This window comes from Rattus rattus, chromosome 11 (assembly GCF_011064425.1).
Source record: "Rattus rattus isolate New Zealand chromosome 11, Rrattus_CSIRO_v1, whole genome shotgun sequence".
Lineage (NCBI taxonomy): Eukaryota > Metazoa > Chordata > Mammalia > Rodentia > Muridae > Rattus > Rattus rattus.
Genome location: NC_046164.1, coordinates 58,106,633 through 58,121,499, shown reverse-complemented (window position 1 = coordinate 58,121,499; position 14,867 = coordinate 58,106,633). Strand labels below are relative to the sequence as shown.

Sequence of the window (14,867 nt, the reverse complement as noted above, 5' to 3'; positions counted from 1 at the left end):
TTTTCTCTTTTATCTCTTGTATTCTGTTGGTGATGCTTGCATCTATGTCTCCTGATCTCTTCTATAGGTTTTCTATCCCCAGGGTTATCTCCGTTTGTGCTTTCTTTTGTTTCTATTTCCATTTTTAAATCCTGGATGGTTTTGTTTAATTCCTTCACCTGTTTGATTGTGTTTTCCTATAATTCTTCAAGGATTTTTTGTTTCCTCCTTAAGGGCTTAGATATCCAGTATCTGTTTTTGTGGAACAACTGGGCTCTGATGATGCCAGGTAGTCTTGGTTTCTGTTCCTTATGTTCCTGCTCTTGTCATTTACCATCTGGTTTTCTTTGGTGTTAGCTTGTCTTGCTGTCTCTGACAGTGGCTTGACCGTCCTATATGACTGTGTGTCAGCACTCCTGTAGACCTGTTTTCTTTCAGCCAGATCTAGGTAGAGAGAGCTCTGCTCTCAGATGTGTAGGCACTGCTTGTGACTGGCTTTCAGCTCTCAGTGGAAGCAGAAACCCGAAGGGTCCTGCCTGTGACTGAATGCTCCTATGTCCCAGTGCCCAGGGGGCACAGATGGCACTATATGATTTCCTTTTGGGTCAAGAATGTGGGCAGAAACTAATTGTCTCCTCTGAGTTTCCACTAGTGCCTGCACTTCTGAGGGTCCAGTTCTCTCTCCCATGGGATTTAGGTCACATATTATTTTCAAATACAAATTTGATCTATATTATTGACTTTAGACTTCTTGTGTTTGATTACCTTGTCTGTTATGTTCTGAGAACATGACTATAAATGGAATAAAATCAATAATCATATGCCTCTCTATAGTATATGGAATTATCATTTATATAATAACTCCATCATTAATAGGGATAACTATAAACTCTCACTTATGATTTCATATGATATACCATACTAATAATGCTTTTCCATACTAATGCTCTTTTCTTTGGCTTCCTTCATTCTCTTGGCCAAAAGTTTAGCATATTCAGCAGCCTCCTCCCCGTTTTTCTTAGTGCATTGTTTCTTCAGAGCAATAGGTCAGCATTTGTCTTGCAGGACACAGGGAGTAACAAGACGCTGAATCTTGGGTGCTGTGGTGCTGGGCTTCTATCATCTTTGCTTAAGGGCTGCCTGACAATATACTGGCAGACATCATCTTCTTTGGAGAGATTAAAAAGCTTTCAGATTTTACTAGCTCTTTTAGGTCCCAACTGACAAGGCACAGTAGTATCTGTCAGTCCTGGAACCTCCTTCTCTCCTTTTTTTTTTTTACTATAACCAAGTTGAGAACACTCAGATTGGCATCCACAGTGCATACACGAACAGACTTGAGATTCCTCGCTCTGGTTCCCCTTGGTCTATAACAAGAATGCCCCTTACTCAACAGCAGGCATGATCTGCCATGGTTCACTCTGCTTCATGGGAAAACCTTGTTTGTCATTCGCACCTCTGATTCGGACCACATAACCCTTCTTTCTACTCATCACCGAGAGCATCAGCAGCTACTTCTGTGGACATGCAATTCTCATAGAACATACTAAGCTGGCATTCGTCATCCACGTCAATGAATTTCTGACAGGCAGCAGCCAGGAAGGAGATATTCAACTTCATCTTGACCCAGCTGACCACCTAGGGGGCCGTGTTTGTCAGATTTTAATTGCTGTAATAAAACTCCTTAAAATAGGAAGGAGTTATTTTTTGACCCAATTTCAAAGGTCTCAGTTAAAAACACTGGGCTAAGTTACTTAGGGGACGCTATCTGTTCAGACAGAAAGCCATGGCAAAGAGCACAGCTGGAAGGAGATGGGGTATTTCAGAAGGACTGGGAGGAAGAGGCTGAGGACAAAATATTACCTTCAAAGGCATGCTCTTGCCCTGCCCTTGCTTCAACGAGGCCTTAATTAAATCCTATTTCATACAAATTCATGAACATTGGAACCCATTGAAGTTAGCATCCACTTGATATAATCATTAAATGGTGCCAACTTTTACAAGGCTAAAACTTTAATACCTGAGCTTTATTACGGGAAACATCATTCTCAAACAGACACAAAAACAAATTATCATAAGTGCAGGAGCTAAAAGGACAATCACAGTTTCTCTGGTTAGCACCAGTGCAGATATACCTCTGTTCATAGTATTGGTCTGTGAGTTAATCTCAACTGAAGCTAAGATATGTTTGCTCAGCTCCCTGGTTGTTAGAAGGAATAATGACTATGGGCTTGTTATGTTGATATACTATTTTCGTTCCAGTTTCTGCATTAGCTGAATTTTCAGATCCTGAGGGTTTAGTGACTAAAGACAATATACTATCAAGTCTAACATGACTCAGAGTCAGTAGCTGTGGGTCTTTGGCATGCCTGTCTGTCATATGTTGCTATACGTGCAGAGAAGTGATATAATACCATGTCCATAGGATGTGCTCAGACTCTTTGAGAGGAAAGAAAACCTGGTAAGGATCTTGAGAGTAATCCTAAATTTCTGCCAACCACAATTCCATAACTGTATTTGAGAATCTCCTTAGTGTCCCTACGAGTGAGAGTGATTGGAGTGAAACTGATGGGTAAGGTTTTGTTTTAGTTTCGAATGACTTTATTCTTCTTTCCCCCTTGAAATGTCAAACCCTGTTTCTATGTTCAATAGAAGAACATTCATCTACCTCAGCCTCAATGTCTAAATACCAAGAATGCCTCACAGTTTTAGTATTCTGTATTTATTTTATTTATGAGATTATAATATACACTAGTTATTTTATTTCTCCCCTTCCCTTTCCTCCCTCAAAACTCTCCCACATATCTCTGCTTGTCTCTTTCAAATTTATGGATTCCTTTTTAATTAGTTGTTGTTCCATACATTCATATTCATACACGTGCATACACATGCACCCATATATACACACGTTATATTTCTAATGCTAACCTGCTCAGTCTGCATGTTACTCACATGTATGTTTTCACCACTGACCATTGGTATTGGATAACCAACTGGTGTGTTCCTCCTGGGCAAGACTATCCCTCCCAATCACAGCACTCCTTAGTTCCTCTAGTTCTTTGGGTAAGATTTCTGTATTGTGGTCTTTCCCCTGTGATGGATCAGGTTCCCCAATGACCTTGTTTGTTTAAAGCATAAAACCCATCTCAATCATTTTATAGTGGGAACCTTGTTGCTTGTTTTATTCCCTTAACTGGTGCTTGAAAATCTGCATTCATGTTAAGTTTTTAAAGGTTGCTCCCGCTGCAATAGGCTATTTACATAGCTTCTTTCACTGATCTATTGTTGAGCACTCAGACCATCAGATTTCAGATCTCCCCCTATTAATCACAGATATAGGCCATAAAGTGCAGAAAAACCACACTACAATTCACAGACACAAAGAAGCCATATAACAAGGAGTATCCAAGAGAAAATGCTTGAGTCTCACTCAGAAGGGAAAATAAAACGGATATTGGAGGTGCATGAAGGGAGAAAACTGGGTGGAAGAAGGGATGGAGAGGAGAACAGGGAGGGTGTGGGTAGCACAGGCGAGAGAAAATGGAAATTTGTGTGTAGTGGATTCATGCGGGTCAGGGGAGTTCTGGGACAAGATAGAGAACCAGGACTTGGGAGGCACCAGCTGTGAGAGACTACTAGCAATGGTAGATATGAAGCCTGAAGAGGCTCACTCCTATAGCCAGGCAGTACTCCCAGTGATGGGATTAGGACACCAAACTACCCACAAAACCGTCGACCAAAAATGTCTTTTTCCTATAAAATGGGCAGAGACAAAAATGGAGCAGAGACCTAGGGAATAGCCAACAATGACTGGTCCAACTTGAGACCTCATGGGGAAAAACCAATCCCTGACACTTTTAATTATACTCTGTTATGTTTGCAGACAGGAGCATAGCATAACTTTTCTCCGAGAGGCTCCATTCAGCAGCTGACTTAAACAGATGCAGAGACCCACAGCCAAACATTAGATGGAGCTCGAGTACTCTGGTGGAAGAGTTGGAGAAAGGATTGAGGAACCCGAAGGGAATGGAGACTCCACAAGACCAACAGAGCCAACTAATGGGCACCCTTGGGAGCTGTCAGAGATGAAACCACCAAATAATGTTCAAGCAAGGGCTGGACCTAGGCCCGCACACATTTGTAGCAGATAGTCAGCTTGGTCTTCACGCTAGTCTCCCAGCAACTGGAGCAGGGGCTGTCCCTGACTCTGTTGCCTGCCTGTGGATCCTGTTCTCCTAACTGGACTAAATGAGCTGCCTTGTCTCACCTCAGTGGGAGAGGATGGGCCTAATCCTGCAGTGCCTTGACATGTGTCAAGGTCAGGGGATATCCAGGGATCTCTACCCTTCTCAGAGTAGAAGGGGAGAGGGACACAGGGTGGGCTATGTGAAGGTGCTACCTGGAGAAGAGGGGGATAGCTATCTGGATATAAAGTGAATCAATAAGTGAAAAACCAGAGAGAGAGAGAGAAGATGCTCTGTAGGCTTCCCTACATAGGAAATTTCTCTTCTAGAGGAAACTCAATTGACTGTAGCTTGTGTCAAGCTGACATAAAACTATCCAGCACAACATGCAATGATAGAAAGGTTGTACAAGGGTTGGCGAGATGGCCCTGCAGGTAAGAATGGTTACCACACAAACATGAAAACCTGTGTGCAAAAATCTTCCCACCGACACATAAATCATAGCTTGGCTGCCCACATCATAACCCGTGATGGGTAGAAATGGCATCTTGCTGGAATTTCTTCCATGCTAGCCTAATTCAACATTCAGTGAGAAACTCTGTCTCAAAAAAATAAGAAAAAGTATAATCAAGCAAGACACCTGATATCTTCCTGTGGCCTCACCACCAAAAATTATATTTTTTGTTTTGCTTCATTCTTTGCAAAGCTCTGCTTTTCCATTTACTTGCTCTGGGTTTATAGAAGGGACTATGATATGAAGTCTCCTGCTTCTAAACATCTTACAGTTCTATTTTAAAGAAAAACAAGTACATGCTATTCTGAAAAGGAAGAAATACCTTACAAACCAGGAGAACTGAAACTCATTTTTAAGATCTGAAATATGCCTTTAGTAAAGGGATCCAAGAATTACTTAGATCCTGCTCTCCGCTCACTTCTCCATGCTCCTTCCACCCCATGAGAGCCCTCTCCAGCTGTGGTATTTGATCTATTTCACTCATCTGTTCACTGGCCTAAGTTCACAACACACTATAAATTCCATCAAGGTAGGGGCTAGGAGTTTCTCCTTTTGATTTAAAAGCCTAAGAATTGCATATAATAAGGCAGCACATATGTGATTTTTAATGCATGCTAGCATTAAGAATTCTAATGAGATTAAATTATGGGTCTCCTCAAATATTGTTCCCTTCTTTTGGAAATATTCTTACTCCACGGATTAAGGTGGACTTACTCTCAGATTTCTCCTACTCCCTCTGCACAAGTCCTAGGACTGTGAACGTGCACTGTCATCCATAGCTTTTAGTGGTTTTTGGTTTTATTTTAAGTGATTTGACAATCACTCCACAACTGATTATCTATAATAAATTTATTGAAATGAAGGAAGAAAGTTGATGAATAAAAGTATCTCTACTTTCAGATACCAGGATCAGGATGCTACAGAAATAGCATAGTTGCTGATAGATATAGTTGCTGAAGTCTTTGGCAAATGAATGCATATTCTCTCTCTCTCTCTCTCTCTCTCTCTCTCTCTCTCCCTCTCTCTCTCCCTCCCTCCCTCCCTCACTGCCTCCCTCCCCCCCTCCCTCTCCCTGTCTCCCTTTCCTCACTCTCCCTCTCTCTCTGTGTCTCTATCTCTGTCTCTCGGTCCTCTGTGTGTGTGTGTGTGTGTGTGTGTGTGTGTGTGTGTGTGTGTGTGTGTGTCTGTTCATTGTCTTCATTGCTATTTTGATTAGTTTTGTTACTTTAAAACACGTTATTCCTCTTTTCTCAATCATTTTGTCTAGAAACCTCTGTCTCCGAGATGACAAAATTCCCAGTTCAGAAAGCCATTTTATTAAATGTTGTCAGTGATGTCCCTGGCTTTTCTTCATTCTTTTGAACAACCTCTGTCTCTTTAATGGTGAGTGGAGATTTACTACTGGCATTTCTCATATTTTCCTCAAAGTGTGTTTTGAAATTAAAAACTATGGAAAAAAAGCACTGATTTCAAGACATAGCAGGAAGGAAGTACTAACAAGAATTGTTGGGTCTGAGGAGTGTGTATAAAGTATTCCCAGTGTTTTGAATTGTATGCTCCCATCCACCATTGCTGAAGCCTTAGCATTGACTCCAAAACATCATGTCTTTCCCATCGAAGAGCGCCAAGTCAGTTCCACACTATATTAACTTAGAGAAATTAATTTACATTTTCGTTTTCTAGTTTTTCTCTTCTGAGACTCGTAGCATAAACATACAGTTTTAATCTGGTGTGCAGCTTATTTTATTACTCAAGGAATTATATAGAATTGAATTTTGTGGTTCAGTTGGCTAAACTTGGGGTTGAAAACTAAACATTTCTGGGGGAAAAAAGGATAAGAATATCTTACATTTGTTGAACATAGCCAAAAAATTTATTTTTAATAACTGAACCACAGATGGGATGCCATCTGTCAGAGGATGGCTGGCTCTTAAAGCAGTGTTTACATCTGGGGGTACGGTGCTGTCTCTGAGAGAAGAATCATTGTTGGATTAAACTTGAAGAGGAGTGATAGCAGAATCATGAATATTGTAAACTGCTAAGGATAGGATCAGTATGTTTGTATGCATAGTTTTCATACATTGGGAAGGAGAAACTGAGAGAAAATCTGCCCATTGAAATTATGTAATGATAATGAAAATAATTGCAAATTTTAAGTCACTGAAGGTTTTTTACTCCCCTGAAAAAACTCTGAGTATGACATGAAAAATAATTGACACTGAGTGTTTAGCTTTCGACTTCATTGGTAAATCCCCCTGATAATCGTTGACATAGTCTTTTAATTTTCACCCCTTCAGCTTATTGAAAACTTATTTTAAAAGGGATATTTCTTTCTATCTATTTTAAAAAATTATTTGGCATGATTTGATTCTGTTTCATTATGCAAACTTTCTTTTATTTTAAATTGATTTCATAATTTAAAACATACAAACAGAAGAGTAATTATTAAATCAGTAAGTCAAATTTTATAAAAGATCCTTAATATACACTAAAAAGATGCACACTTATGCGTACTACAGAAATTTTTTAAAACATGTACATTTTGTAATGTTTAGAATAAGATAATTGTTTCTTCAAACATTTATTATTTCTTCATGGTAAGTGAATACTGTACTGGCTGGTTTTGTGTGTCAACTTGACACAGGATAGTCATCACAGAAAAGGAGCCTCGGTTGTGGAAATGCCTTCATGAGACCCAGCTGTGAGGCATTTTCTCAAGTAGTGGTCAGGCTTGGAGGACCCAGCCCATTGTGGGTGGTGCCGTCCCTGGGCTGGTGGTCTTGGGTTCTATAAGAGAGCAAGCTGAGCAAGCCAGGGGAGGCAAGCCAGTAAGTCACATCCCTCCATGGCCTCTGCACCGCTGCTGCTTCCTGACCTGCTTGAGTTCCAGTCCTGACTTCCTTTGGTGATGAACTAAAACTGAATAAACCCTTTCCTCCCCAACTTGCTTCTTGGTCATGATGTTTGTACAGGAATAGAAACCCTGACTAAGACAAATACAAAATCCTTTCTTTGGACTTTTTAAGACTGTGAAGCTTCGCAAGATAGAAGTCCTACTCAACACTGTTTGGATGACCAAGGAACTGAGACTACAGATCCCAGGGACATAGGTCAAAATCAAATAATACTTGTCTTTTAAAAAAACCAAGAATCAAGTGATAAAATGACTACTAATGATATTCTTCTGTATTCATAGACCAGTACCTTGTTCAGCCATCATTAGAGAAGATTCCTCTTGCAGAAAATGACAACAAATATAAAAACTCCCAGGCAAATAAGACCCAGGGTCAGAGACCTTGGAATATTCAGCTCTAAATGGGATGTCTCCACCAAATGACAACCCCGAGAGCTCAGGAACCCTGTGGAAGGGGAGGCAGAGAGAGTATAAGAGCCAGCAGGCATAGATGACCAATAAGAAAACAAGGCCCTCAAATCCATCTGAGCAAAGCTCATACAAACTTACAGAGAAAAAAATGATACACACAGGGCCAACATGGGTCTGCACCAGGTCCTCTGCATATGTACTATAGCTTCACCTTTACTGTCGTTTTGGGATTCCTGAGTATTTCAATGAGTGTATCTGATTCTTGTGCCTTTTCTTGGGCTCTTTTCATTCTGTTGGTTTGTCTTGTCCAACTATGTTGTGATCATTTTTGTTTTATCATATTTTATTTTGATATATTTTCAAAAAATGAATGAAAGAATAAACAAACAAAGGAATGGATGAATTCATGAAAACCTAGCCTCTAGGGTAAATGTGAATAATTGAACGATCACTTATGCCTTTTGGGAAAAGAAAGAAACTGTTTTCTCTAGTAGAGTGACACTGAATATCAACTACTCTAGGACAAGTCTTATGTTCAGGAGTAGTTGGCCAACATATAATGAATTCCTCAGTCCTTTCTGTGCTTTTATTTGATTACAGTTGTATTGGGGATTATTTTGTTTTATTAGTTTGAGGGGATTTGTTGTTGAATTGGACTTTTGTTTGTTTATTGACGAAGAACTTAGGCAGGAAGCTAGGAGGGGAGAAGTTCTAGAAGAGCTTGGTGGAAAAGAAATATGATCAAAATATGTTTAAATCTAAAAACTGTTTTAAATAATAAAAATATAATAAAATACACACAGAGAGAGAATGTGTAGTACCTTGTCATTTTCTCTAGTCACACTACTCTGCATAAACACAAAGGGGCCTTTATTCCTCTCTCTCTACAAGGTAGTTTCCTTTCATTAATATCCTCTCCTAGCTTCTGAGAGTCACACGGAACTCTGAACTTGTATGAAAGTACGCCATCACCTTAGATTCCACAAAAACAAAAACCATGCACTACTTATCTCCTTGTCTGTCTTATGTCAACTAACCCAATAAACTCATTTCCAGTGCTTTATTACAAATGGTGGTGTCCCCATACACTTTCATGACGAAGTAGTATTTCACTATGGGTTTGCACCACATTTTGGTAAATATTTGTCACTGGATGAGCACTTAACTTGGCTGTTGGAAATAGACCTGTAATTAGGTCATCAGTAGAGTTGTCTCTTTGACACGCTGATTTCATTTCATATATGTGCAGTATTGTTTGCTGGCAGGATGAAAAAAATAGGCACATCTTTCATTTGACAAGGGCTAATATTGTCTATGTATAAAGAAGCCTGAAAACTCAATAGCAATAAAAAATCTTATTTAAAATGAAAAAGATGTTAAAATAATGTCAAAGATGTGAAAATACTGAGCATTAATCCTCAGCAAAATGCAAACCAGCATCATCAAGATTAGTCACTAGGTTACAGTAAGAATGGCTGGTACTAAAGAGACTAAAGCTAGTACGTCCTAGTGACCATGTGGAGAATAGGAGAGCCTTGCACACGTTTCATAAGAATGTAAATTAATAGAGTCATTCTGGAAAGAAGTATATAATTATTCAAACAATTAAAATTAGAATTTCCATATGATCCACTAAAGTTTAATTGACATAAACATGTAAAGACATTATTTGATTTGCTTGCAATTTACTCACTAATCAAAAGTAATTTTATTAGGGAGTAACGTCTAATGAATACCCTTTTCCTATCACCAATTCAAAACATATGTAAAGCAAGGCATCTCTTTTCTCCTCCTTATATGGCTAAAACTAACTTCTGATATTAGGAAATTACACAGGTTGTAAAAGTCTTGTGAACATAGGTTGCAAAGAAATATACAAAAATTAACAGTGATAACATTTTAGATTATGTTTACTATTTTGTTATGTCAATAAATTATATACACATTATTTACACATATTCACATGTCCTGATAAAGTTATAGTGTTCACAGAAAGTTAGTGCTGTAAATGGGTTTAGTGAGGTTAATGGTTCTGTGATGAGACCATTTCTCCTCTGCTGCACAATGCTGTCTCCTATGTGAGGAAAGGTTATGAGGGAACAACCACAAACTACTGATCAAAGCATTAGAAAGACTAAATGCATTAATGACGACCGTGAAACCACCTGGAAGTACCAGGTTCTATATTTTAATTAGAATCTTAAAGTGTTAATTAAAAATTAACAAAAATTAAAGGAGTATCCAAAATTATACATTTAAAACCCAGCTCTGTATTTGTGTCTGGAATCTACTAGGCAAAAAGCCTTAAAATATTCAGAGTTTTAGATCTAATCTCCGTACTGTGTCTTGATTTGTATAAAATAACTGTTAAGGAGCTCATGGGATACCCTTTCTGTTCAGCAGAAGAAAAAATCAAGGAAACACTAAGGCGGAGGCAATTTTAGTATGAAGATGGTTGAAACACATCACATATTACATATTTATAATTGTCCCTATCAAGCTACACATGTGTATTTAAAACACAATTCCAAAAATATAGTAACGCACATAAGACCTACTATCAGAGGCTCATGAAGAGCTTGCGTTCTTTATGCAAGAAGTTCTTATTTTGCTGCTGAGATGCAGTTTCGCTCTATGTGAGATCAAGAGGCAGTACAAAGGAAACAAATCCTACAGGACAGACGTGAATAGCAATGATTGAACATAGTAGAACACTCCATAAAACATGATAAATGTTCAGCAAATGCTAGCTATCATGGGAGTACCTTGTCATGTAGACTGAAGGCTGAGATGTGATAAGCACTACAACTATAGGAATTATAAGAGTATATATAGATGTATGCACACTTGCACATGCATATGTAAATATGCAAGGAGGCATATTCAAATTTTGAGGTGTTTATCAAATTTTTTATCAAATATTTGGGTATGCTTTCTTGGGCTTCTAATGATATTTATAAAAATTATTAAATGGGTTTAAAAATTAATATTTCTCAGCAAACTAATTTTTATGGCTAAGAATATGTTCTTTTTTTTTAGTTGGATATTTTCTTTACTTGCATTTCAAATCTTATTGGCTTTCCCGGTTTCCCCTCTGGAATCATCCTATCCCTTCCCTCCTCCCCCTGCCTCTATGAGAATGTTCACCCCCCACTCACCCACACCCTCCCATCTCCCTGCCCTGGCTTTCCCCTAAACCCAGGCATTGAGCCTTCATGGGCATCTCTTCTCACTGATGCCCTAGAAGGCCATCCTCTGCTACATTTGTGGCTGAGGCCATGGGTCCCTCCATGTGTACTCTTTGGATGCTGGTTTAGTCCCTGGAAGCTCTGAGGGATCTGGTTGGTTGCTATTGTTGTTCTTCCTATGGGTTGAAGACCCCCTCAGCTCCTTCAGTCCTCTTTCTAACTCCTCCATTGAGGACCCCGTTTTCAGTACAATGATTGATTGAGAGCATCTGACTCTGTGTTTCTCAGGCTTTGGTAGAGCCTCTCCGGAGACAGCTATATCAGGCCCCTGTCAGCATGCACTTCTTGGCATCAGCAATATTGTCTGGGTTTGGTGACAGTATATGGGATGTATCCCTGGGTGGAACTGTCTCTGAATGACTTTTTCCTCAGTCTCTGCTCCGCATTTTGTCTCTGTATTTCCTCCTGTGAATATTTTGCTCTCCCTTCTAAGAAGGACTGAAGCATCCACTCTTTGGTCTTCCAGCTTCTTGAGTTTCATATGGTCTGTGAATTATATCTTGAATATTCTGAGCTTTGGGTCTAATAAATCCAATTATCAGTGAGTACATACTATGTGTGTTCTTTTGTGATTGGGTTACCTCACTCAGGATGTTTTCTAGTTTCATCCATTTGACTAAGAATTTCATGAAGTCATTGTTTTTAATAGCTGAATTGTGCAGATGTACCACATTTTCTGTATCCATTGCTCTGTTGAAACACATCTGGGTTCTTTCCAGCTTCTGGCTATTATAAATAAGGCTGCTATGAACATAGTGGAGCATGCGTCCTTGTTATATTTTGGAGCAACTTTTGGATATATGCCTAGAAGTGGTATAGCTGGGTCCTCAGGTAGTTCAATGTCCAATTTTCTGAGGAACCCCCAGACTTATTTCCAGAATGGTTGTACCAGTCTGCAATCCCACCAACAATGGAGGAGTATTCCTCTTTCTCCACATCCTTGCCAGCATCTGTTGTCACCTGAGTTTTTGATCTTCTCCATTCTGACTGGTGTGAGGTGGAATCTCAGGGTTGTTTTGATTTGCATTTTCCTGATGACTAAGGATGTTGAAAATATCTTTAGGTGTTTCTCAACCATTTGATGTTCTTCAGTTGGGAATTCTTTGTTTAACTCTGTACCCCATTTTTAATAGGGCTATTTGATTCTCTGGAGTCTACCTTCTTTTTTTTTTTTTTTTTTCACAAATAGGACTTTTTATTTGTCACTATTAAAAATCTGGATTTTAAACTAATTCTTGGGCTGGTGGTTCATAGCCATCAGCTCGTTCAACTTTAGCACTTGTCTCCTCACCAGTTGTTTTGTGAGAGCCTTCACCATGGAGCTCCATGGGTTTTCCCAATTCAAACTTGGGTTTCTTCAGCATTTTGACTTTCCTAACAAAGACGTCATGGAGAGGATGGATGGACTGGCAAACCTTCTCTATGTCTTTCCCAATGCTGCCTAAAATCAGTTTATTAACTACTTCCTTCAACTCGTTTGTCTGCACTTCTCGGGTCATGATTTCCATCATCTTCTTCTGTATCTGGCGGACCTGCTGATGCTGGGCATAGGATGTCTTTCTAATCAGGTTGTTGCGTTTTTTAGTGAAACCAACACAGAAAAGTCGGACCAAATACCCATCGGTCGTCTTCACATCAACATGAGCTTCAATCATGGTCTGCCACTTTTTGACCATGGAGCACATTTTGTCCCGGGTAAGATTGATGCCATGGAAGTTAGTCAGACAGTTTTTGCCCTGAACATCCTCAGTAATTAGCTTGAATTTTCTAAATGCATCTTCGTCATTCTGTAGATCGGCAAGTCTCCCTTCAAACACACGGCCCTCGAGGCCATCAGGTGCAGTTTTGGCACCTTGAGTCCTCGTGACTAGTGTTTTCCGGATGCTCCTAATATTGAACATTGCTGGAGCTTTCACATCATACCAGTCTTTCTTAGAGAATGGATCAACCACTTTCTTCTTAGCTCCCTTCTTGCCACCTTTTGTCAGGCACTTGTTCTTCCCAACCGCCATGGTGCCACTCTGAGAGCCAAAAGGATGGAAGTACAACTCGCGTGAGAACTTAATGCCTGGAGTCTACTTTCTTGAGTTCTTTTTATATATTAGGTATTAGTCCCTTATCAGATGTAGGATTGGTAAAGATCTTTTCCCAATCTGCTGGTGGCTGTTTTGTCCTATTACCAATGTCCTCTGCCTTACAGAAGCTTCGCAATTTTATGAGGTCCCATTTGTGGATTCTTAATCTTAGAGCATAAGCCATTAGTATTCTGTTCAGGAAATTTTCCCCTGTGCCTATGTGTTCAAGGCTCTTTCCACTTTTTCTTCTATTAGTTTCAGTGTATCAGGTTTTATGTAGAGTACCTGGATCCACTTGGACTTGAGCTTTGTACAAAGTTTTAAAGGATAAGTTTCCAGGAACATGAGGTTACTATCTAAAGTAGGTGCACTGTAAGGCTACTGGGAACATATACTCAGTTGTTCAGTATATATAGCTGAGATCTCTATCTCCCTTCTAATGTACCTTTAAAATGAATGCAAACTACATAAAGCAATTATTCTATATTGTGTCTTTGCTATGCCATAAAAGTAGCATTCTATTAAAAGTCTGGCCTGATAAACCGGACTTCCTAATTTATCTTTTTTGCCTACCAATTCCCCTAACATGATTTCCCAAGATATAGAAGGCATATTTTGCATATCATATTTTATTAATACCTCTGAATAATTTCTCTGCATCCAAAGCCAAAAGATAGCCCTACACTCAAAACTACTACACAGACCCCTGAGCACTTTAATGTGTCAGTTAGAGGATGGACCCCAGGAATGTGTACTTCTAACATGGACTCAACGTTGTTTTGATGTGTAAGCTACTCATTGGTCTAATTAAATTCCTGACTTCATGGAACAGTCCATGATTCTCTTGTGGGTTGTACCAGAGGACACAGTTCATTCACTCAAACAACTTTGAACATGCATATATTTATCAGTTGGTATAGAATGATATCCCAAATTATTTGGAATCAGCATAAAGAGATATGAGGTTAGGGAACTAGAAAGACTCTCAAAGTCACCCAACAAATCTAGAATCAGATAGAAGCTTCTGACCCTCCAAACCACAGAGGTAATGAAACAGGCTGTCCCACCCATGACCACTTCCAACACCTCACCAGCCATACCATATGAGCAGGCTGAGTGCTGGTCTCTGTGGACCTTTCTCTCTCGTGCCAGCTCAGCTCTGCCGTCAAATATTGTACAATTGTTCTGGATTTGTAAAGCTTTAATCGAACCCAGAACACTGGTAAAAATTATTCAGAAGTAAATTTAGTTTTCTTGCTTCTTCAACAAATGAAGGAATGATAGAAGGAAGTTGAAAGAAAATGTTAAAGAGTAAATATTATAACTGCTATGATCCACAAATGTATTGCTTGACTAAAATGATATGAGGCTATTCATAAAGCTGGCATTCCACAAGGTACATCACTTTATCTTTTAAATCAATAATCGTTATCTCTAGAAGCAATATCTTATTCTTTTAAATTACCAAATCAATGTATCTGGATTTCTTAAATAGTTGGAATACTTCATACCATCTTCTTGAGGTAAAAATTCTCATTCTTA

At 39.2% G+C, this 14,867-nt stretch overlaps 1 protein-coding gene and 1 pseudogene across 1 annotated transcript; both read right to left on the bottom strand.

Moving 5' to 3' along the window:
- Positions 1–900: 900 nt before the first annotated feature.
- LOC116912011 lies at positions 901–1,599 on the bottom strand (annotated as a pseudogene).
- Positions 1,600–12,473: 10,874 nt separating this feature from the next.
- Positions 12,474–13,262, bottom strand: LOC116912559 (40S ribosomal protein S3a-like). The gene has a single exon (XM_032916661.1). The coding sequence runs from the start codon at positions 13,260–13,262 to the stop codon at positions 12,474–12,476; it is 789 nt and encodes a 262-aa protein (XP_032772552.1).
- Positions 13,263–14,867: the final 1,605 nt, after the last annotated feature.